General features: G+C 39.7%; 3 protein-coding genes across 6 annotated transcripts in view; 2 read left to right on the top strand and 1 right to left on the bottom strand.

The window, feature by feature from the left end:
* Positions 1-3695: 3695 nt before the first annotated feature.
* Positions 3696-8101, bottom strand: cdo1 (cysteine dioxygenase, type I). The gene is made up of 5 exons (XM_086112004.1): positions 7862-8101; positions 6626-6703; positions 6370-6521; positions 5223-5392; positions 3696-4304 (listed from the first exon to the last, which is right to left on the bottom strand). Exons 1-5 carry the CDS (start codon positions 8008-8010, stop codon positions 4275-4277), a joined length of 579 nt encoding a protein of 192 aa, XP_085968130.1. The 5' UTR covers positions 8011-8101; the 3' UTR covers positions 3696-4274.
* Positions 8102-12772: 4671 nt separating this feature from the next.
* ap3s1 (adaptor related protein complex 3 subunit sigma 1) lies at positions 12773-21054 on the top strand. Of its 3 annotated transcripts, none has more exons than XM_086111897.1 (7): positions 12773-13091; positions 14664-14755; positions 14843-14954; positions 15033-15104; positions 16084-16191; positions 18348-18389; positions 20289-21054. In XM_086111897.1, exons 1-6 carry the CDS (start codon positions 13023-13025, stop codon positions 18381-18383), a joined length of 489 nt encoding a protein of 162 aa, XP_085968023.1. In that variant the 5' UTR covers positions 12773-13022; the 3' UTR covers positions 18384-18389; positions 20289-21054. The 3 variants fall into 3 exon arrangements, with proteins under 3 accessions (XP_085968023.1, XP_085968022.1, XP_085968020.1); XM_086111896.1 differs by having other exon boundaries at positions 18318-18389; XM_086111894.1 differs by lacking the exon at positions 18348-18389.
* A 748-nt stretch (positions 21055-21802) lies between these two features.
* The window catches only part of commd10 (COMM domain containing 10), a 41653-nt gene continuing 39722 nt past the window's right edge, over positions 21803-23733 (top strand). For both annotated transcript variants that reach the window (XM_086112445.1, XM_086112447.1), the window contains exons 1-2: positions 21803-21937; positions 22395-22485. In XM_086112445.1, coding sequence (XP_085968571.1) covers positions 21909-21937; positions 22395-22485 — 120 coding nt within the window. In that variant the 5' untranslated portion in view covers positions 21803-21908. The remainder of the gene's footprint in view (positions 21938-22394; positions 22486-23733) is intronic.

The following is a 23733-nucleotide window of genomic DNA, read 5'->3' as shown; positions in this document are numbered from 1 at the left end:
AGCTTTTTGACAGATTGCACATTTACAAAACAAAAAAAACATGGAAACGATTTTTGAGTTCAAGCAAAATTTGAGTTTTCTCATATTTTGTTATATTAGTGAGGATCCACCTCCACAAGTGTATTTGATGTTTTTTTGTGTTACCACCACAGAAAGATGCCAGTGACGACAAAATGGCTGCTCGGGCTAATGTAGCAAACACCACAATAAGCAGTGATGTTTTGGATAAAAGAAGAAAAGTGGCACGTAAGCTTCTTGTATAGTTGATGTGCTTTGTCTCTCTTGATGCTCTTCAAAGATATGGGTGACTAAAAGTATTTTGGACATTTTTATGATATTTGGGATTGTTGAAAAATGTTGCTGCAGACATCAGATCACAACAAATTGAAATTGGTCTTTGTGGAGCATAGTGTACAAGTGGTTAGGGCATATGTCTCATAGTTCTTAGGTTTGGGATTTTAACCATTCAGAAGAAGAAGAAAACCTTTATTTGTCCCACAATGCGGAAATTTGCAATCTACAGCAGCAAAATTGAAGGGTGGGGGGGGGGGGGGAAGAAAAACAAAGTATTGCATGCACAAAATAATGTTTCAGAAAAAGAACTGTACACAGTCCAGAATGCAATATAAAATATAGATATAAGCATACTGTATATGCAACTGCAACAGGAATTAGGTGACAATGGTGCAATCAAACTCTGAGAAAGTAGAATTTGTTGCATTTTCTAGCTAATTTTTAGGTGGGATCAGTGGGCTATTTATTGTGTTGAAATAAAATACCTGGTGGCTCCAGGACACATCTTTGAGCAACACCATCTGTATCTACCCCGGTCAAGGATGGCGCCTCGTACTGATGTCCAAAAACGTTTACTCGTGGAACACCGTGAAAACTAAAACATATTTCAAACAACAATCAAAATTAAATATCTTGAACAGGACATTAAATAAATAAACACAAAATGACATACCGTGTGCACCTTGGTAAACCGAAAGTAGATCAAATTACAGTAAATCACATAGACCACACGGTATCGTAGTTCTGTCTCTCTCTCTCTCTCTGTCTCTCTCTCTCTCTCTCTCTCTCTCTCTATCCCTCTCTATCCACGGCACGTGACCCGGAAGTGATTCTTAACAAAACATTCCAAATAACCTATTCAGAGGATTTAAAGAAAAAACATATATGAAAGTTCACATAGAAATACAAAATACTTTGCAAAACAACAAGCCTAAAATAAATTGTATTTTCGTTGTCATGGCAACCAACAACTCAGTCTTGGCGCCAGTTACACCATCCTTAAATGAGTACAAATCAGTATCATAATTTCTGGGTTTGAGAAGGATTACCACCCTATTTCTTTTGTGTTTTATTTGTCACGTACTACATGCAGCACCAGGATAACAACATCAAGTTGTTTAAATTATATTGCATCCTGTCTTTATCTGAACTAAATAGTTACTTTTATTGTCTTTTTTTATAGTTTGGCAGCAACATTTATTGTATGCTACAGAGTACTAGGGAGATAAATCCCTGCTCCAAACCAATGATTGGATGAACCGCACTAACAACATTATGCCATTAAAAAAAAATTTGGCAAGCTGTCCTGCAGGAAGTTCTTATCGTAGTCTAATGATAAGACATTTCTGTTTGATGAGCCTCTGTCCAGTGCGTCACATGGTATCTAAAAAAAAAAAAAAAACAATGTTAAAAATGAACGCTGTTACTTTGACCTTCTGTAACACCGTACTGGCTGCTGGCCATCTCATGGTTCCCCTGAGATACTTTGACCTTCTGTAATACCATACTGGCTGCCGGCCATCTCATGGTTCCCCTGAGATTCATTTCACAAATACCCCTCCAGTCACGCTGTGTACATTTAGCAATCGGTGATGAAATGAGATGACCATAAGGTCCCTTTTTCATGGCTGTGTCCCCACCATTGACCTGTGAGTTTGTATGTACTGTTACCGTTCAATGCACGTGTTGGGAGCTTGTGAAGACATAGCTGTCTTTGAATTCCTTCTCCATATACTGCACAGTTGTTTCGGGTCTTTGAGAAAATGTAACGTCTCCTGATCCAACAATTATTAATATTCGTCAATCCGGAGACAATTTTAGGATTATTATAGCACTGAAATGAAGCAAAAGTAAAATTATGACAAATGAAATCTCAAAGCAAGGAGAATAAAGAGGTCTTGCTATGAGGTGGGGAAAAAATTATGAGAAAAATTGCGTAGTGTTATGGGAAAAAGTTATGTTATGAAAAAAATATATATATACGTATATACTGTATATATTACTCAAAAGAATAAAGTCATAAACTCGGATTGTGATGAGAAACAAATATCCATTTTCCGATCCACTTTATCCTCACAAGGGTCGCGGGGGTACTGGAGCCTATCCCAGCTGTCTTCGGGCAGTAGGCGGGGGACACCCTGAACTGGTTGCCAGCCAATCGCAGGACACACATAGACGAACAACCATTCGCGCTCACATTCACACCTAGGGACAATTTCGAGTGTTCCATGAACCTGCCAAGCGTGTTTTTGGAATGTGAGAGGAAACCGAAGTATCTGGAGAAAACCCATGCAGGCACGGGGAGGACGTAGATAGGACGAAATTTACAAAATAATCACTACCTAGTCCAAGCAAAAAAGTAATACAGTACAGCTCTGAGGGGAAAAAAAAATGCATCCGATTGCAAGAAAAATCATGTCAAGCTTTCTGCTCCTTGTATACTCTTCTAAAACTAACTTTGTAAATGATAATTTGACACACCGACATCTTTTTTTCAGTGAAACTATTCAAGTCATAATTCTCCACATTGTGCCAGACAGATATAGCTTATCTTTCAATTACTCAGCTACTGTTAATTTTTACGACTATCAATTGAGCATTAATAGGCTCTTTCACACTCACATTCACATCTATGGACAACTTGGTCTTGAATGAATCTGACGTGCATGTTTTTGAAATTTTTCGGGAAAGACAGGTTGACCCCTCCCTAACCATACAAGCTTGGGGAGAACATACAGACCCCACACTGAAAGGCCAGAACTAAGATTCAAGCCTCCAAGAACTCACACATGCTCATCGGTGCTGCTCTTTATCCAGCCACCCCTCCATTTTCTATATCGTGTGTCCTCATTAGGGTTAGCTGAATTCAGGGCTGGATTGGTCGCTAGTGAACCTTCACATCTACGTACAAATTCGATACAATATATATTGAAAAATATAATTATAAAACCATGGGGCCAGTTGAATTAGCACTGCCAACATAGAATAACTAATCCCCCTAGGACAGATCCTTGTGGCACACCGTAATGAAGTATTAAGCACTAGTATGTGCTTTTGCACAGATTTTATTCTTTCAGAAAAACCATAGTCGAGGGAGCACAGTTGCCTGGTGATCTTGCCTCACAGTTTTGAATCCATTCCCGGGCCTGCTGTGTGGAGTTGGTCTGTACTTCCCGTTCATGCATTGGTTTTCTGTGGGTGCGCCAATTATTTCGTGGATTCCCCCAAAAATGCATGTTGGATTCATTGAAGAAAATGAGCGCCAATGGATGTATGTATCTGTATCCTGCAATTGGCTGGCCACCTCTCCATGGTGTACTCTGCCTTACCAGTAAGTCGTGTTTTACCTTTGTGAAAATCGTCGCCCAGTAAATAACAATTATAATAAACAAAAGACAAAATGTTTTTTGTCACATGTGATCATTTATTGCATCACAGATATCAGTGCTACAGAAATGACTACACAATATGAATTCGCTAGCTACAAATATAAAACGCAAAAGCCTGAGAAGATGTATAATTTGAGCAACACACAAGTACAGTCCACTAATTATAATCACTGGAACTGTTTAACAGTTGGTCTTAGACAAACATTTCATTTTATCCACCCACAAAAAAATATCTAATGGAACTTTTGCCTTCATCAGACCGTGGACAAAAGACTAAACTTCATGCAATTTTCAGCAGATAACTGCTACCATTACAGATAGAAAAGTGCTCAACTGTGACAGAAATATGCTAGACATCCATCCATTTTGGGGCGTATCATTTCAAAATCAACTGCCAAAAGCCTGTTTATGCATTCAATCATGTTCTGCTCATCAGTATTTGCCAAGCAGTGAGTGATAAAGCCGCACTAAGGCCTTTGTGTCCTTTTAAACAAGCCTGCATCTATATTTCAAACAAGCCGCGTGGTCGCTGTAGATCAAAAATGGTAAGGGGGCTGGGGGGGAAATCCGGAGTTTTCGTTTGGAAACTCGTTAGTTGTTCTCCTTTGATGCACTGGTCTCCTGCAATACAAAAAGAGGAACAACAGTTAGGCTTCTGTATAATAGTCATCGAATAATAATCACATTTTTAAATGATATTTTTTATAATACTGGATAATTCCAAACAGTATTCTTTTCTGTATTTTTCTTTCACTTTAGCTTAAGAAAGTCACTTTTGAATGCGGAGGGTGTGGACTAGTTTATTGTGTATGAAGGCCCTTGTAATGCCGCTATCTTATCATCCTGTCTATTTCGTGTCACAAAGAAAAACACTCGACATTGTTGTGCTCAAGGTATCCTTTAACAGCTTGTAGGTTATCCCATTGAATCGGTACTGTTCGCATCCTCAGGAAATAACTTTTTTAATTTTTTAAATCACAGTAGTGTCAACATGCTATTAGCATAAATGCCATGTGGCTACATTGAATGTATTTGCTAATTCTATGATGAAAACTTATTCCTGTTTCTTTCTGTTTTACTCAATTTAGGAGTTTCCAGAACAATTAAACAGTAACATTTAAAAAATGCAGTTTGCCTGAAATGGGCCAATACACGTCGAGTAGTTCAAAATGTGTATTATGAGATCCAGTTGAAAAAAGACACAACTTTAATTTTATTTTGAATGTTGCAACAACCACATGGCCCCCATTATTTCAAAAACCTACTATTAATTTCAATAATATGCACAAAAAAAGTTGTTTCACGTCATTGTAATTTTTTAAAATGTAATATTAGGTGTAGTAAATGCTAATTATATCTCATAGGCATTTGTTTGATCATTATCAAGATATTTACTTTGCTCATAAAATAAATAATAATAGCAATTGGGAGAAATCACGGGAAATCAAGTGACCAAAGCTGATTCCCTCCCTAGTACAACTGCTGTTATGCTACTATTAGTGGATTAGCATTTTGGTATAATGACACAAAGTTTCTTACAAATGGAGTCCTCTCGCCATATCTGCTCCAAAAGGTCATCTTCGCGACGCTCTTGTGGCTGGTGCGCTGGTCAAAGACTTGACACGTCTGGAAGGGTGGGCTGTACAGGTGCAAACTAATTGAACCCTCAGTGTGGCTCACATTTTCCACACGGTGCAAGCCGATGGAGTCTGAAAAACACGCACATAAAAACGCAGGGGTATTGTGCAGGCAATAAATGTCAATGGAATATTGTGAAATATGGATCATGACACACATTTTCTGCCAATGTTGGAAAGCACAAGTAGATCACTGGTGACTGAACTTTTTTCTTATCATGCCAGTTTATACAAAGTCCTCTGTGGGTCATCAAATGGTAGGAAAAATATTCAGCGGACAGTGTTTCTTATTGCATAATATCGGCATCCATCTATTTTGTGGAGTGCTTGTCCTCATTAGGGTTGCAGGAGAACTGGTCCCTACCCCAGCTGACTTTGGAGTGAGAGGTGACATTTAGCACAGGTCGTCTGCTGATCTCAGGGCACATATAATGAAATGAAAATTAAATTATATTATACTAACAACATCTTCTTAAGTTACTAAAATCATTGGGCCAATAAAATCTGCATTGCCAACATGGAATAACAAATGGCTCCACAACAGATCCTTGTGGAACACCACACACTTTTGAACAGAGGTAGCATCCATCCATTCATTTTCTACAGCATGCCACTTATCCTAATTCGGGTTCCATGTAGCAGGACGTGCGAACTGGAGACTTGAACCCTGAACCTCATAACTGTGACACACATGCTAAACAGTTTTGTTTGCTTTTTAAGAAGAGTGTGGCATTCACCAATGTACTATTGCCTGCTTCATGCAGATATCATAGGAGTTAAAATAGCAGTGTAACTCTGTCATTACTGACGCAGTTTGTCTTTTCACTCTTACCTTGAACAGTTTGTTTGATTAATAGAGAAAAGCCATTTGCTGTGAGTCATGTGGGCAAACTTTGAGCTTAAGCGATAGATCACATAACTGCAGGTCAGACAGTTTTCATCCCAGGAAGAGAACATGCAAAATATGTTTGTTTTTATTTTTTCCTCACACGACATAACGCCCCGTGGAAGACTGCAGACACCTGCCTGAAAACTGGTTCTCCTCTTACCATTTATGTAGGCCACTGAGTTGTTTTCCAGCATCCTGTGCGACTTCTCGATCATTTGGTCTTCGCCCTTGGGCCAGTCAAAGAGCGTCTCCTTGAGCTCGCCCTGCAGCATTTTCATGAAGCAGTGGGAGTTGGAATGGTCGTGGATGCTACTGCAAGGTGATCACAGCGCATGTCGGCGGGCAGCAGTGTTAGTGCTTAAAGGCTATGAAAGGTTTACAAAATGTGTGCTATTGCCATATTGACGTTTTCTCACCTTCCATGGCCTTCTCCCCAACACAAAATGATCAGGTTGAACTTCCCGTTGCCTTCATCCACCAAGTTTCTTGTGTATCTGCGAATACAATTGCGATCAAAGATGTGCGATGGCCATCCATCAAAGCTGAAATAGCGCATTGTTGAGTGTCATCATTCTGATTTTCATTCTATAGCAGTGTTTCCCAACTTGTTTGAGAAGGGAAATAAAAAAAATAAACTATGTATCCCAAACGCGTGACAAAAACTATCATTAGGGTCAAGGAAACCAAGGTTGCTGTTTTTGGCCATATGTTTGCAGCAAACACATCACCAAAAGAACACTAAAAAGTACCTATGTAATGTAATAATTTGTGTCTTTTTATTTCCACTCTACGTACAGGAAGGTCATAGTGATGCCCTAAAAGTATTTTACAGACTTAATGAGGGGAGCGGTTAAGCTAGCCCACCACCCCCTGCCCTCTCCTCACATTCCGTCAGTCGTCAAATATTTTGGAGGCAGCTACGGTGGCTCCCTGGTGATCTTCATGCCACCGGAGCCGAAACCTCTGCACACGCGCGTGCGTGCGTACACACACAAGCACGTATGGAGGTGTGCGTCCTTTGCTCACTGATTATTGGTTAACCGCACAGCCCTCGCTCCCTCCTCACCCTTTCATTGGCCATCACAATACTGGCAGCGGAACACCATTGCAATACTGTATATTGTAGGTCACGGTGGTCAGTATCGGACAGATAAACATGTGACGTCAACTATCTTGAATTTTTTTTTATACATATACAGATAATTCAAATGAGATGTGACAAAAAACATGGGGAGATCTTTTTTTTTTTTTTTTTTTTTTTAGCAATCCACATATATTAATATACACAAAAATCTTCACGTCAGCCTGTCCCACACATTTGACTGTTAGTTTGAAAACAAAACGTTATTCCAAAAGGTTTACTTTTTCTATATGTGAACCAATAAACATTCTAATGTGATCACAAGTTAAAAGAAGGAACTTGCTAATTTGCACCAATATGCATGCCAAACTTAAACGTTTTAACTTTTTTATCGCAACCGTTTGTACATCTATCAACACTATGAAAAAAGGAGTAACTTCTACAAAATCTCTTCAAATTGGAACAAAATACAAAGGCACTGACGTCAGAACAAACGTGCAAATTGCATCAGTGCTGTGTAAATTATTCAACTTAAACGATTCCTAATGGTACATAAAACGAAGCGTCTTACTTGTGAGCGTCGAATTTGGCGTATTTCTTCCAATCCATAGGGTTGCTCTTGTATGACTCCATGAGTTTCTGCACCTCCTCCACGTTGACACGGTCGTCCTTAAAGATTTCATGCAGCTTCTGGATGAGTTCCTGCAGAGTTTTTGGCATCTTTCCTTTTGTGTATTTGAGCGTCAGTAGCACAATTTGTTTGCCCTTGTACAAATTTGTCGTCGAGAAGATGCGAAACTACAGACGTTGCGCCCCAACGTGCTGTATTTATTCTCTGGGACCGTACCATCAAGCCCAGAAGGGGGTACGCCCCCAGAAGTGATGGCCGTATGAATTACACAGATGGGAGTGGGTGGTATGAGGCGTGACTCGAGCGACAATTGAGGTTTTCACTTTCGACATGACTGACCCACCTGAACTGGACACTTGGTCTTATTTGAAATTGGTCACGTTTCAACGAAACCCTGAATCCATCTCACGCATTAAAAACAAAATTGGATCGGTCCTTTTCGAGTGCCTTTCGACCACGTTGTCACAAACGCGACCCCCCCCGGTCTACCCAGTCTCGCTCATTGAACTCTTCTCTGGACAATAGCCGTGCAGCCTGTTGGTGGCCCCCGCCCTGCCGCCACAGCACCCCCATTCAGTGCACTGCCCAAAACAAAATAAAAAAACAAGCGAATTTTGCAAAGAATAATCACGATTGAAAACCAAATATGTAGCATGTATCAAATACAACCATATATATACGGTATACATATTATATATATATATAAACAAGAAAGTATTTTCTAATATACTGTATATCCCAAAGAACTTTTGGTGAAAGGCGTACTACACCCTGAACTGGTCACTCGTCAGTCGCAGGTCACACATTGAGACAAACAACCATTAACACCTAACATGTATACATTAATATATGTAAATACTGTATACGTATAATGTGTATGTATGTTTGTATTTTTTTAAATGAAACAATACTTTTTTTGGGGCGGGGGGCAAGCCGAGCCCTCCTTTCAGCTCAGCCTTGCATCCTCCAATTGTGAAAGTAAAACTAGTTTCTGTTTCTTTCTGACAGGCAAACTGAGAAGACTATTTCTTAGTTGAATATACAACCGGAAACCTGTTTCCCTCATCAGGCCTGCAAGGCTGGTGGGGTATGTGATGGAATAGGAAAAAACAAACACAGATTAATTTTGGACTATCATGCAGAGCGAAAAAGAGACTGATCTTGTCACGGCATATCGGCTCTCTTGCCGTACTCCATTTTATCATGATGTTCTCAGGAGTTGTGGACGACAAACACATCGCGCGTTCAAATTCAAGCCATTTTTAAAAAAATAAACAGGCCATTAGTCTCTGTTGCTATTTCCTCCTTAGGCCAACATAATCTGAATTCTGTTGTTTGTTTGTCAATATAACAGATCAAATCAATGCAATATTGTTCGGTCGTAGTTTTGAATCAAGTGTCATCAAACGATGTAAACGTGCAGAATTTTGCTCTTTGTGCCCCCCCCCCCTCCCCAGTTTTAAACCCGCGATGCCACATCATCAGACCTCAGCCGTTATACTCCACCTTGTGGCCGACTACATCACTCGGGTTACTTTTCAGGACCATAACATCTCGACTGGAATGATAATTTAAACTGCAATTTGATTTCCCCAAGAATAACTGGAAAAACAAAACTTTGTGTCAATTAGTGAATGAAATTGTGCTTGTAGTGGTTCATCATGGGAATGAAATTAGTTACAATAATATTGAGAGCTGGCAAAGAAAATGGGAAAAAGATAGATTTAAAAAAAGTCAGTAATGCCAATATTTTTTAGATCATTTGTTATCTGAGCATGCCTCACTGAATATTGATATTTTTTCTTATTGATTATTGTCTAATTTACGTTTTTTTAAAATGCATGTACTCGTTTAAAGTATTGTGCATCGAATTTCTAGAATGCTGACATGTGTGCAGTGTATCCCTAAAAGTGAAAGCAAAACACCTTTCAGTTTCTTTTTGACAGACCCTGGTCTAGAAATAGCTGGCCTGTCGGGAAATGACATAAACCCCCCTCCCAAAGTATTGGTACAATGAGGCCAATTACTTTGACGTTCAATATAAGACAAGAAATCAACATTTTATCTTCCATATGATTGTATTTACATCTGCATGGAATAGATGATTTACAATATATCAATATATTAATAATTACAATGAAATGTCACATTTTTAGGTGGCTACTGCATCAAGTCTGTGACCCACTGCCATCAACAAACAGTGGCATTCTTTTTTGGTGATGCTTTTCCAGAGTTTGGGTTGGTCTCCTCTTGAACAGGTGAAATGCATGCTCTGCAGGGTTGAAGACTGGAGGTAGACTTGGCCACTCTAAAACCGTAGTTAAGTATTCCTATGTTTTGTGACATTTTTGTGTGGTGTTTACTGTATTAGTGATTAGTGATGGGAATTCCGGCTCTTTTGGCTCAGCTCCCTAAAAAGCTCTTCCGGCTCCCAAATGGCTCCTCAGTTTTTTTGTTGCTTAAATAAATTTACTATCAAAAATAACGTTATATTATGTGTAAAATGAATTACTAATGCAAAAAATAGACAGTATATCAAATATTTATTATTTATATGGCTTTATTTATATTCTTCTGAACATACTCAACATGGAGTACAACATGGAGTGCTACAAAAATAAAAACAGTACAAAGACCCATCTCAAAACAAGGTCAACAAAAAGTTCCAATCTCTGAATGTGTATATTTTTAAGCATATAACAATTTACTGTAAAACAACATAAGTAAGATTGGAATACCACACAACAAATTATAAATTAAAAATTGTAAAACAAAAAGAAAAAAGCAGCTTCCAGGTAAAGGGTTTAGCTTGTCTTTAGCGAAGATTGGCATGAAGAAAAACCAAGTGCCTCAGCTTTGAGGGGTTGATCCTGTTTCTCCTCTCTGTTATTTGCCCTAATATTTGCCCTGTTTTGGAGAAGATTCTCTCTGAGGGGACAGATGTTGCGACAACACACAGCCAACACAAAATGGCTGAAAATCACTTGCAATCATTTTACCCAGTTCCTCGTCAATTATGTTCTGTTTTGCTGGTTTTATAGCTTTTTGCATAAAGTGGCTCATAGACCTCTGGGTTGTACATCTAGGCAGTTGTGACATTGCAGCAGCAGCAACAGTTGCAGACACACTAGCACCTTCATTAATAGCTGGTTCCCTTGCTTGTCTTTTCTCTTCAAATTGTACTGATGGGTGGACTTTTCTGATGTGCCTGTGCAGGTTATTTGTGGAGCCTGATCGATGGGATATTTTAACCTTCCACAGTCTACACGCTGCCTTTGAACTATCAATTAAATTGAAATTAGTCCAAATTTCACTGCGTTTCCTATCCATTTTATCACCTTTCCACCGTGTTTTTTTCGCTAACTTGCTCTCTCGTCTCCTCGTTTGTCTTGTTCGCGTGCTGCTCAGTGTGCTTCTGTCTTCTCTAACCCCTCCCCCTTCTCTAAACTGCAGCGTGTGTGTGTGTGTGTGTGTGTGTGTGTGTGTGTGTGTGTGTGTGTGCGCGCGCGTAACCCTCCCCTTCCTCTTCTACCACGGATCTTGACCAATCACGTGCGGCTTTAACCGAAGGGGGAAAAAACAGGAGAAAAAAAAGTCGGCTCCTATTTGGACCGGCTCCCAATGAGGAGCCGGCTCCCATCGTTCACTTCAAAGAGCTGGCTCTAAGAGCCGGCTCGTTCGCGAACGACACATCACTATACTGTATATAAGATAAGATAAGATAAGATAAGATAAGATAAGATAAGATAAGATAAGAAAACCTTTATTAGTCTCGCAATGGAGAAATTCCCAATTCACAGCAGCAAAGTTATGAAAGGAAGAAGTAGAACAACAAAATATAGGAGCTGCTGGAAAGGCAGCCACTCTCGCGGCGCCATTTTGAAGTCAAAATAACAAAAATAACACAACACAACACATAGGACACAGACAGTCGTGCAATCTTCACCACTTTTCTGCATACACTTTGTTGTCTGAAGCAGTTCTAGATGAAAGAGGAGAGGATCAAAGTATGATTTCTCTAATGAAAATAGGTGCCTTGGCTCAATAAGGATTGATATCATTTCATATTCATAATTTGCGGTAAAACCCAAATTATTTGAGTTGTGACTCGCCTGCTGTCAGACCGACACCGCAGGATGATTACCCCAAAGTGAATAAACTACTGGTATTTTGTTTCCTTTTCACCTCTGAATTATAACATCATCAAACATTAGTTGTACTTGTACTTCACCTTGTGGCTGACTGCGTCATTCAGCTTTAGGTTGGGGAGCTTTAACATTTTACTGTTGGCAATACAGTTGTCTTCATGAACTTACATACCCTCGGGCAGTGGTTCTCAAATGGGGTACTCGTATCAGATTTAAAACAGCTAATACTGATAAAATTAATGTTCAATAACAAAGTTCATATTCATATCCTGTGCAAAATAAACACTCAGATGTAATCAAATCACATTGAAAAGTTAGAGTACGTATTTTTGTTTAGAGATTGTAAATGAAGCATCCCCACCAAGGGCTCAAGTTTCCCAAATACAACATGGCATTGGCCTAAAAGTTCGTCTCAGAGCACAAGATGATCTGTTATTATATGTTGATGATATTGATAATTTTGTATCCTGCGAGAGCTGCGCATTCCCAGACTGAACAGAACCTCCATGGGTAGTTGCCGTTTGCATGTTATTTCTTCACAATGAACTTTGTTCAGAAGTACTCGATTAAAAAACACTCTTTTTTTTACTTCATAAAACATTTCTGAAGCGTGGTCAATGTCGTTGAGTGTCAGGAGAGTTTGGCGGCCGGGATATGGTTTGACCCTTCTTAGTTGCCTTAGTGAGCAGGTAGAGGAGCGGCGAGGGAGGGGGAGGAGCGTTTTTCTTGACGTGGACGCTCATTTCCGTAAAGAGACGATGGAGCAGTAGTGGCGTGGCGAGTCCAAGCGATCACCACATTAACCTTAAATCGAGACGGGATTTGGCCGTCAATCCCTCGGCTGTGTTTTGGTTCACGGGAGTCATACGCGGACTGATCCCTTTCTGCTCCCGCCCCGCCCGGAGCCTCCTCCTTCTCCTCCTCCTCCTCCTCCCCCCAGCTCAGCAACAATCATGATAAAAGCCATTTTAATATTCAATAACCACGGCAAGCCGAGGCTGTCCAAATTCTACGAACATTACGTGAGTAAGCGTTTACGTTGTTAGTAGAATGACTACATCTCTACATTACACTGTACTTTGACGGGATGCCTGGGGATTTGCATCTCTCGGCAGCCGAGCCCCGGGAGAAAATGTGTTCGGTACCAACTGGTTCGACTAAACGTGAATTACAGAACGTGTTCAACCTGAACTGTCTATAGATGTTCGTGTGCGCACGGATGTGTCAGTGCTCGCGCGCGCGCCCCATTATTGCTCAGTTGACTGATTGTGTCATATGACCTGAGAGACGCCCTTGTGAGGCACTCGTGCCTTCAGCAATCAAAACATTTGTCCTCTTTTTTTGTTTGAACTGAAATTGACGAGGCAGAAAGGGGACAGAGATAATGTTAAACTGATTGTTTTATTGCTTTACTGTATGAAGCTTTATCTATCTATCTATCTATCTATCTGTAAGTACCATGGCTAAAAAGCGAATCGCGGAGAGTCTCTGTTGCAACAAAAATTATGCTGGTGCATACGACTGTCTTTTGGTCAACTGCCTCACATGAGTTCTATTTGTGTGTTTTTTCATTCTTGGTTCCTATCAATAATGCAGTGCAAATGGAGGCGGGAGTGTTGCACAGAAACATAATACAGTATATCGAGACGTGCACAAGTGCTCTGGTTTCCTTATCGAAAAACAGTGTTTTCAGGAACCTCAACAGTCTTGTACCGAATTATTTTTTTATTTTATATTGACCCACTAACAATGGGGCATCATTTTCAACGAGTAAGCGAATTGTCCTCGCTGATGTAGCGAAAATATAGTCAGTGAAACTAGAGCTGAAGAGTTCATGTAATTCAAATCAACATTGCAATCTAAAAAAGTGCAATGTTCAAATCGCACACACTGCAGTTTTACAAAAGAAAATGTGCTTTATTTTGGTCAGTTGGTTAGGTTATTTTCTATACAGAATATTTTCTTGGTTTTGTTTATTGTCTTGATAATAAGTTCAGTGTTGGAGTAGTTCAGTCCACATGTTTACATAGCAGTGTTTCACAAAACATGAAAAGTTCAAGAAACTCTTTCATATTCATTTATGGTTCGTTTGCCTTTATTTTAAAATACACTTAATGACAGAGTTTTCCTCTAACACTTAACCTATTGAGGGAAAAAAATTGCTAATTCGATTCATTTTCTAAATCATTCAGCACGACCTGACAACAGAACGTTTGAATTCAGCCACGTCGCTCAGTGTTCAGCGGGCCATGGTTGCATGCCTCAAGATTTATGACCCATTGGAAGGGTTCTTATTTTTCACTGTGATCCTGGCCCAAAACTCTCGCTTCTGTTCAGGATTCCCAAGTGAATATAACAGCTTTCAATTGCGGTGCAGCAAGCTGAAATCCTGGCCTACGTGGCCCCGGGGCGAGCGTGTTTGATTTAATATGACAAAAGCAAACAGCAGAGGAGTACTCAGACTTTGCCGTTCGGATTGTTTGAAATGACATAAGGAAGACAAATAAAATTGTCTGCTGGTGGTAATAAAAAAAAAAAAAAAAGTAACTCCGTGATGTGATATTCACTTTTTGTTCCCCCCGCTGCTCGTGCAGAGTGAAGACACCGAGCAACAAATCATCAGGGAAACCTTCCACTTGGTGTCCAAAAGAGATGAGAATGTCTGCAATTTTCTGGAAGGTGGAATGTAAGTGGCAACAAGATCCCATGGTGGCAACTACGTAGAGCTTCGCTTGATGTCGAATGATGTTTGGCCATATTTGCCCTGTGTCAGGTTGATTGGCGGATCCGACTACAAGCTGATCTACAGACACTATGCCACGTTGTACTTTGTGTTCTGCGTGGACTCCTCAGAGAGTGAACTAGGAATTTTAGACTTAATACAGGTACAAAGAAAAAAAAAGCATATTTGCTATCTTTGGTTTTTCATGTTGCCATCAGTTGCATTTTTCCCTCCCTTTCAGGTATTTGTGGAAACACTGGACAAATGCTTCGAGAATGTCTGCGAACTTGACCTCATTTTCCACGTAGACAAGGTAGGAAATGCCATGACATTGTTTTGTGTTTTTTGTTATTGTAAAGTGTCCTTGGGTGTCTTGAAAGGCGCTTATAAATAAAATCTATTATTATTATTATTATTGTTGTGCAATCATTTCCAACTTGGACGAACCGATCAAATTTCTTCTCCTTGGCAACGCCATTATAATCAGTTCGTTCATTGTTAAATTTAGTCTGAAATTAATTGAGGAAATGAGTGATGTTCGATACCACTATTTTTAAGACCATATAGTGTAAGTAGAGAGTCGCTGAAGGCGGAGCGGTATACTCGCCTGACTTGTGAGCGGTTCCCACTTAGTAATGGTGTGAATGTGGATGTGACTTGTTGTTTGTCTCTCTATGTGCCTTGCGACTGACTGGCGACCAGTTCAGGGTGCAGTCTGCCTTCCACCTGAACTTAGCTTGGAATAGGCTCCAGCACCCCTGGCGACCCTGTTCAGGATAAGTCGTGTTGAAAATGGATGGATAGTACAAGTATTCACTCTTGAGAACTGACCAGTACAAAGTACCGATACCGGTGGTGTATTTGATGCATACAGTTTCAATTAACACAATGAGAGATAATTGCAAACACTTGATAATTTGCCAGTGTTTCAAATCAACGCGCCAGCTACTAGTGAGGAGGGCTTACTCGATGTTGTTGGCTGGTGTCGGCGGCCTCCATGAATAATCGATACCTTGAAATAAGGCTGGCACTGGTACTCACCCATGCCTAGAGGAAATTCACAATAATATCCTTCTGTTTGGAAAAAAAGGGGTGTTTTCTTGTAGCGAGATGTTAATTTATCTGCACATGATTATTAATTGTGGCACATTGTTTATTACAGTAGAGGACACTATTTGAGGACCATGTTTAGTTTAGTCGATAAAGACGGTGTTTACCTGAGGCATGGCATCTATCAATGTGCAAATTCCTATGTGAAAACAAAAAGTTTTATTGGACTGTCCCGCGTTCAGGTTCACAACATTCTGGCAGAGATGGTGATGGGCGGGATGGTGCTGGAGACCAACATGAACGAGATCATCACTCAGGTGGACGCCCAGAACAAGATGGAGAAGTCTGAGGTAAGCGCGCCCTAGCCCGCCGGCCCGCCCTTCCGTCTGGCTCTTCTACGAGGGATGGTATGCAGGCATGCGTGTATGCTGCACCCTGCATGCGACTCTCCAGTGACCTTGTGATGCTCCCGACATGATCCTGGGTGTTTGCGCTCTCTCTTCCTCGTTCGTTTTTCTCGCTGCTGCACTGCTTTATATACAGATCGACACTCTGCCATTCATACGGACCTAACTCTTCCATCTTTCCAGATGATCATTGAGTCTCTAAATCATCCTCTTTTTTTTCTCTTTCTTTTTTGAAGTGGAGCACACATATGAAATAGGGCAGTGAGCAAGAAGGTCCCTGGGTGGGTTCTGTCCCGCGCGAGCCCAGCCTTTTGTAAAATAGCATTCATGCACAGGTGATATAGCAAATGGGTGGATGGACACTGAAACACGATGTCCATGATGCAGCTATTTTTTTAATTTTTAATTTTATTTTTGTTTGTGTTTTGTAACAACTGTGAACCGAGATATCTGCTGCTTCACTTTTCATGCAGCCGACAGAGGAATTATGGTCACATTGAAAAGGAAAAAAATAAACATAAAAAAATTCGTATTTTTACTACAAGGTGCATATTTTCGGGCTTTTACTCATGTTTTCAGGATTTTAGTTATAATATTGTGAGTGTGAAATTATAGTCTCAAAGCAGTTGTGTGTGTTTTAGTATGAAAAGTTGTGTAATTATATCATATATTCTTGTCAGAATATTACTAGTATTATAATTTTATTTTCTATTTGAGATCAAAATTGTGTAATACAATAATAAAGCCATATTTTTGAGAAAAAAACATCTTGGAGACAAAAAGTCAGTTCTTGTCAAGATTGAGATTTCTAAAAAGTCATATTCTGAAAAGATGTTTGAGAAAAATGTCATATTTTCAAGATTAGTCTTAATATTCCAAAAAGAAAGTTGTCTATTTTCAAGAGGTTTTTTTAAAATATATTTTTTTTACAAGATTAAGTTTTATATTTTTGAGGAAAAAACATTTTCAGAGGTAAAAAGTCACATTTTTATTATTAAGATTAACATTGTGATATTTTTTATGATAATTTTGTATATTTTCAATATAAAGTTGTATATTTTTGAGAAAATGTCATATCACGGAGATACCTCAATGTTACGAAAATTTATGAGAATAAAAAGGTTTTGGTAATTTCTTTTAAATTATAAACGTGTATCTTTCTGTGATAAAAAAAGATATTTTTGGTATTAAAATCCAAATGTGGGACTAAAGATGTATACTTTCAAGATAAAAAGTAATATATTTATGAGACTGAAGTTTTATTAGTACAAGAAAAAAGCTGTATATCTTTGTGACTTAAATTAAATGTTGTGAAGGGAAAAAAAGTCCAGGTCACCCAGAAATATTTTGATTTTTGTGAAACACCACAGTGTTGCTCTTTTTTTCTGTCTTTTGATTTTCTGTGTGGCCCTAATACTCTGTTAGAAATTGAGAATGAGGATTACGGTTAGACAAGCAGCCAGAGACAATCTTATGAAATCATTCCCTAGTTTCCCTTTTGCGATGCGAAATGCAGACCGGACGTCATAACATCAAGCGACGCATTGCCGAGTAGCACGCTTCTCGAATTGACTGACATCTGCTGTGTGCTCCCATTTACTCGTGATAATAGAATTGGCATTCTTTTAACGAGCTGCAGTTTCTGTTTTTTAACCCGACAGATTATTATTATTATTTATTTTTTTTTTTTTTTAACGCTCGATTGCTGTTCTGTAAGAAGAGTTTAATCTGAGCTGCTATCGTCTCTCCCCTCTGGGACCTACCCTAGACCACACTTTGTCTCTCACTCGCATGCTAGTTTAAAGCGACACCGTCCGTTTCGACAGTAGGCAGCTAGCGGGAGAGTAAGGAATGTGCTGTTTAATGAGCCTGACGAAGACTAATGTCTTGGCACAGGTCCTCCATAAGCTGGTGTGTGTTTAGTTGGACCGTTTTGGATCAAAACTTGGTGGTCTACGATAGGTCCTCTCACTTATTTTTAATTTTTTTCCCCCTGTGCAGATAAACTGTAATTACTTTAACCTGCTTTAACATTCGTCATTCCTCTTTTCCCCCCTGACCCTGTCTAGTTCTTTCCATTCTTCTCTCTCTCTTTACAGACGTTTATCTTTCAGTCTACCAGGCAGGACAGGTAGACGCAGGTACTGCTAAAATCTACCACCAAGTACTGTAACTCCAACTGAAGTTTCCTCTCCCCTTCCCGCCTCCACCTCTTCCTCTTCCTCTTTGAGTTTCTCCATACGGAGCCACCCCATAGAAAAAAATATGTCAAATAACTTAACTAACATGCACTAGGAATCTTTCAGGACAGACCCCAAAATGTCTTTGTCTTGGGCTGAAACGAAATGATATTTCTGCTTCGAAACTTTGCCGTCATCATTTTCCCACGTAGACTAATCTCACACCACTCTGTGTAGAAATAAGTCGGCACTCTGGCGGTGAGTCAGGAGGAAAGAATATGTAAAAGAAAATCGTCCAAACTTTGGAATCCTTTCACAAAATACAGTGTGATGCAGAACTAACTAACATATGAGAACGGCATGTTTTCAATTGCCAACGTAAGTTATCAATGTTAGCGAATTTAATACAGCCTAACACCTCTAGTTAAAATGGATTGTAATAACCCCACATTGGTCAAGAACAGACGCAGCCAAAGGTACACTTCCGAAGAATAGACGGGTAATACGTGCATTTGTACACAAGCAGCTCGGGGCATCACTGATGTCCGGGCACTTAACATGCAGACAGGCTAACAAGTTAGCCTGTTAACAGCCAGCTGCTAGCTTGAGCTCAAAACAGGCAACTCTACATTCTTATTTGGAAACACCCTGATCACTCAAAACATTACAAATAATAAGTCTTGAGTCATTCTACAATTCTGTCCCATTTGAAAGGATTTGAGCAGTCGGTACCATGACGCCAAATGTCATCGACTGGGCTTGTGTGCCGAGCGCACGCATGGGAAAGTCAGCCGAGTGGAGGAACGTACATTCCTAACATGGCAGATCCCGAGCAATGAATGTGCAGCTTTGTTCACAAGTGACAAGTGGTCACTTTTGGGTCTGTCTTGCGTAAAAGATTCACAATGGGGGGAATCGCAATCTACAGTGATTCTCAAATTTGGATTATGAGGAATTCTTTTTTTTTCCATCAACAAACCTCTAAGTCAGTGATTCCCAATCACTGTGCCGCAGCACATTGGTGTAACTTGATAGACTGTCAGGTCTGCCGTGGAAGATTTTTTTGTTGTTAAAAATATCATCACTCATCTATCTATGCCATGTATAGTGACAGACAGAACAGTTCCGTTTTATTTTCAATCAGTTCAATTTTTTATGCGATGTGTTCTATGTGCCCCAACTGGTCCAAACAGGGAAACACTGCTATAAATTCTTCCAGTTGAGACTGACTGTGTTAGAGTGACTTGCCACCTCTGTCCACAGAGCAGATCTTCCAGTCCGTCTAGTTGAGTGCTAGCTTTCCAACTCCCGCCCATGTCATCAATATCCACCTGTTTTTAACTGCAGTCTTTTTGTTCCTGCATCCACAAAAAAATGCAGGTAGCTGGCAAATAAGCGCTGTATAACATCCAATGTAATACTGTTTAATGTCCCCCTGACCTCCACCTCCGCATTTCATTCAAAACACTATACCTTTTCAGTCTTCACTTCCAAACCCATAACCCAATTCTGTCTTTGGGCCTCTCAAGAGTCCGGTGGGTTCACTCTGAGCAATGCTTGACCAACGTCCCACTCCAGTTCATCCAAAATAGTGAATGACTCTCACAGTGGATTCAAAATTGCCTCTGGTTGGGTTGTACCAACATAGCACCGCAAACTGCATGTGCATCCGACGCTATGACGGCATCTGAATGTACATAACGCACACGCGTGTCATGATAGTCTTCGGTGCTTTGGCATTGTGTCAACAGTCTTGTCGAGTAATGTGTCGTGGTTATTTTTGTCTCTCGTGTCCACCGTTGAATGTAACTGTTTGATGATGCATTGTGTAATCCTGATAATGTGTGTCTGTGTGCACAGGCTGGTATTGCAGGAGCGCCCGCTCGTGCCGTATCAGCGGTAAAGAACATGAACCTCCCGGAAATGCCCAGAAACATCAACATTGGCGACATCAGCATCAAAGTGCCAAATTTGCCGTCCTTCAAATAGCGGCACGCCGATGACCCGCTGCCTGGAGATGTCGCCCAATGTTTAAACATGATGCAATCTGTTTACCATAACCTCTTACTAACTTGTTTTATCCGAACATGGATGTACTGTGTGATTTAAAAAAAAAAAAATCATTATCTTGGTCTGCTTTGTTTTGCTCAGAAAAATATTTTATGCATTTGTTGTTCTGTTACAATATTTTTAAAATGAATTATCTATTCTGTTGAAAAATAAAGTATTTATTTGTGCACGGTACATTCCTACTCCCCTCGTGACGTTCAGCTGCTAAAGCCATCTCAGTCCAACTGAAGTCATTTCACCAACTCGAGTGTTTACTTACTTGCTGAGAAGATATGAAGATTGATTGAAGTGTTGAAAGTTGCTTATGCCAAAAAAAAAAAAAGTAATGGAAACAGTCAGGATCAATAGTGTTGGAAAATGCATCCTTTAGTGCGTGTGAAACCAAATGAAACTTTGAAGATTATAATATTGCTGATTGCTGTCTCGAAGAATTCTGATCATCTATACTGAATTTATATTTTGTCTCTGTTGAAACAATTAGCTTTCTGTTAATTTTATTCAGCTCATGAATTTTGCCTGCCTCTTCTTTAACTACACAATAAACAGTTGAAACTGACACGCTTGTTTTCACGTTTTTCTTTTCCTTTTGTGGTCACCCTTATGCTAAATACACTCTACCAGTTTTAACAGTGTACCTGTCTGGTCCTAATGCCAGACAGGGTAAAGTGATTTGATTACAAACCTAATTCCAATGACATTGGGATGTTGAGTTAAAGAAATAAAAAAAGAATACAATGATTTGCAAATCATGTTTGACCTTTATTTATTTGAATGTCCTTCAAAGACAATCTGTCATTTACATATATCATTTACATTGATGCGAGTGAAGAGAAGTACCTGAATTTTTTTTGACAAAAAGTGACTTTAAAACAAAGTTAGGTGCTTAGGTCTTTAGTATTGTTTCAGTGAAAAAAGCTTACGACACTCCAAACTGCCATAGAAAGTTAGGCCCAAAAAAGGGTCACCACGACGCCATTAATTGAATTATTAGGCAATTAGCAGTATTAATTTAGGCACCCCTTTTCCTATAAGCAGGTCGCAAAATTGTACCATTTTCAATCACTCCTTCCGTTTTGCTTGTTCATTTGCGGTTTCCGTAGTTACGTTTTTAGAAAGTTATGTTGCGCAATTTTACGCAATACACGATTAAAAAATAATAATTTATACACACCTATTCGTTTATTATTATTTTAAATGAGTAAAATAGTTATAAAAGCCAAATTTAAACTTAAATGATTGCTTTTATCATATTTATTCAACATATCACACTTCCGTATCCTGAGGCATCCTTGCGCAGCGTTGACAGTCACGAAAGCATCTTGTGACACCAGGAAGAAAGTGACTACAAATATAGGATGCTGTGACTCCTTTGCCACTTTGGTTCTCATCCCTATATTTTATGGGAGTACAATGGCTTCAATTATTAAAGAAACACAGAGGTTTGTTGTCGCTTTTCCTCTCCACTTCAGATTCCGAATTGATAAGCAACGCCAGTCGTAGCTAGCCTTCAAGCTATCAAACCAAACATATCAGTGGCTTTACTACAACAAAGTCCAACGTTCCATATGTCATGAAACATGATAGCTCAACATGTGCACTGCACTTAAAACGGAACATAAGTAGACTGTAGATGAATAAAAACCAGCACGACATAATGGGGACGTGGTGACTCTCCATGCCTGCTTTGCTTAGCTCCGGATAATTATGTTGTATCATACCATGCTTCGATCTCACAACACTAGTATCCCCAAACCCATTTCTCCATTGTCATGAATTGAAATACTCAAATTTTCAGCATGTCTACCCCGCACCACTCTTGCGGCTACAAAAGATCCCAGCACTGTGCATAGTACTCCCAACATCATCCATGCGGGCTTCTTGCCTTTTTCTAATCAGCATCAAGGAAGCGGTGACTCTCATCAATGCCATAGACGTGAACAAGTTCTCCAGATTGATCTCTCGCATCATCCAAAAGCTTCATCTGAAGGTATGATCAGCTCAATATGGAATTCATGTCAACAGACAAGTGACTTTTGGTACTGCTACCTTTAGTATTAGTACAGGCAATGATTGAATCAGCGGCCTTCTCTTCCAGCCTACCCACTGTCAGAGTCAGTGACCTACATGTACAATTTAAGGTCTAATATTTGACGACTTGACTTGTGTTAAGTTATCCCTGACAGTCTATCCTCACCATTGTCATGTTTGTTCTAGCTGCACTGGTTCCGCTACATGTAGATGAATATTAGATGTTTTTTTTCCCCGTCTAATCAGATTTCAGCCTCTATGTGTTGCCATTTCAATCTAATCTTCAGAATCAGTAGTGATGGTCCATGTGAGTGACAGCCGTCACACCTCCCAGCGTGGAGGCTTCTCAAGAGGAAACATTGGTGCTTAAAAAAAAAAGAAGTAAATAAATCAAATAAATAAATTAAAAGGCTTGAAATAAAATAATTAAAATAAGTACATAAATAAATTATTGAAAAGACAAGCTAAAAAGATGTGCCTTAAGCCTCTTCCTAAAAACATCAACAGTCTCTGCGGACCTAATGTCTATTCCATCGCTGGGAACCAAAATGGCTGAATGGAGCCTCACCATATGTTTTGGTCCTCGCCCTAAGAATAATTAAAAAGCCAGTGCCAGAGGACCTCCGGATCCGCGATGGTTGACATGGTAAAAGCAGGTCAGATAAATAAGATTGCCCAAGACTGTTAAGACATTTTTTAACTAATAAAAGCACCTTTACATCAATCCTAAAACACAACTTTTTTGTCTTTTTGTTTTCCTTGTGTGTCGCGCTAAGCTGTTTTGGACTGTTTTTATTGTTTTGGACTGAGACATTCTTTGGCAGGGAGTATTGGCACTTGTTGTGTGCGCCTTCACTGACAGCCTGTTTTCAGACAGCTCCCTTGTTTTACACTTTCCACTCTTTTTGTGTTGTGCTGGGTTGTTTGTACTATTGCAGCGTTTTGGCTTTGGATTTTTAATGAACAGGGAGTAATTGGGGCTGTAGGACTTCCTACGACCGTGAGGAGCTTTGAGTTCGTACCAACATGGAGTCAGCTAATGTCCATTTGGTGAAGAACACACATACTGCGGTTCCATGTCCAGATTTTGCATTTAAGACACATTTTTGCTCAAGATCCAAGATTTATGAATTAATGCGTTCAAGATTTAAGGTCCCACAATCGATGTGGTCAAAGCCACATTCATTCTTTTTAAAAAGTCAGCGTT

Source organism: Hippocampus guttulatus, chromosome 5 (assembly GCF_054856545.1).
Source record: "Hippocampus guttulatus isolate MCC_2025c chromosome 5, RoL_Hgut_1.0, whole genome shotgun sequence".
Classification (NCBI taxonomy): domain Eukaryota; kingdom Metazoa; phylum Chordata; class Actinopteri; order Syngnathiformes; family Syngnathidae; genus Hippocampus; species Hippocampus guttulatus.
The sequence above is the reverse complement of the archived record's forward strand: the minus strand, read 5'-3'. Positions and strand labels throughout refer to the sequence as shown.

What these genes read in the sequence shown, in the direction of transcription:
- cdo1 (XM_086112004.1), bottom strand. Translation starts at nt 8,010, where the DNA reads ATGCCAAAAACTCTGCAGGAACTCATCCAGAAGCTGCATGAAATCTTT. An exon ending in TGGGGAGAAGGCCATGGAAG is followed by an intron (nt 6,522 to 6,625) that starts GTGAGAAAACGT and finishes ATCACCTTGCAG; the next exon opens with TAGCATCCACGACCATTCCA. An exon ending in CTCAGTGGCCTACATAAATG is followed by an intron (nt 5,393 to 6,369) that starts GTAAGAGGAGAA and finishes CGTGTTTTTCAG; the next exon opens with ACTCCATCGGCTTGCACCGT.
- ap3s1 (XM_086111894.1), top strand. Translation starts at nt 13,023, where the DNA reads ATGATAAAAGCCATTTTAATATTCAATAACCACGGCAAGCCGAGGCTG. An exon ending in AATTTTCTGGAAGGTGGAAT is followed by an intron (nt 14,756 to 14,842) that starts GTAAGTGGCAAC and finishes GCCCTGTGTCAG; the next exon opens with GTTGATTGGCGGATCCGACT. An exon ending in TCATTTTCCACGTAGACAAG is followed by an intron (nt 15,105 to 16,083) that starts GTAGGAAATGCC and finishes TCCCGCGTTCAG; the next exon opens with GTTCACAACATTCTGGCAGA.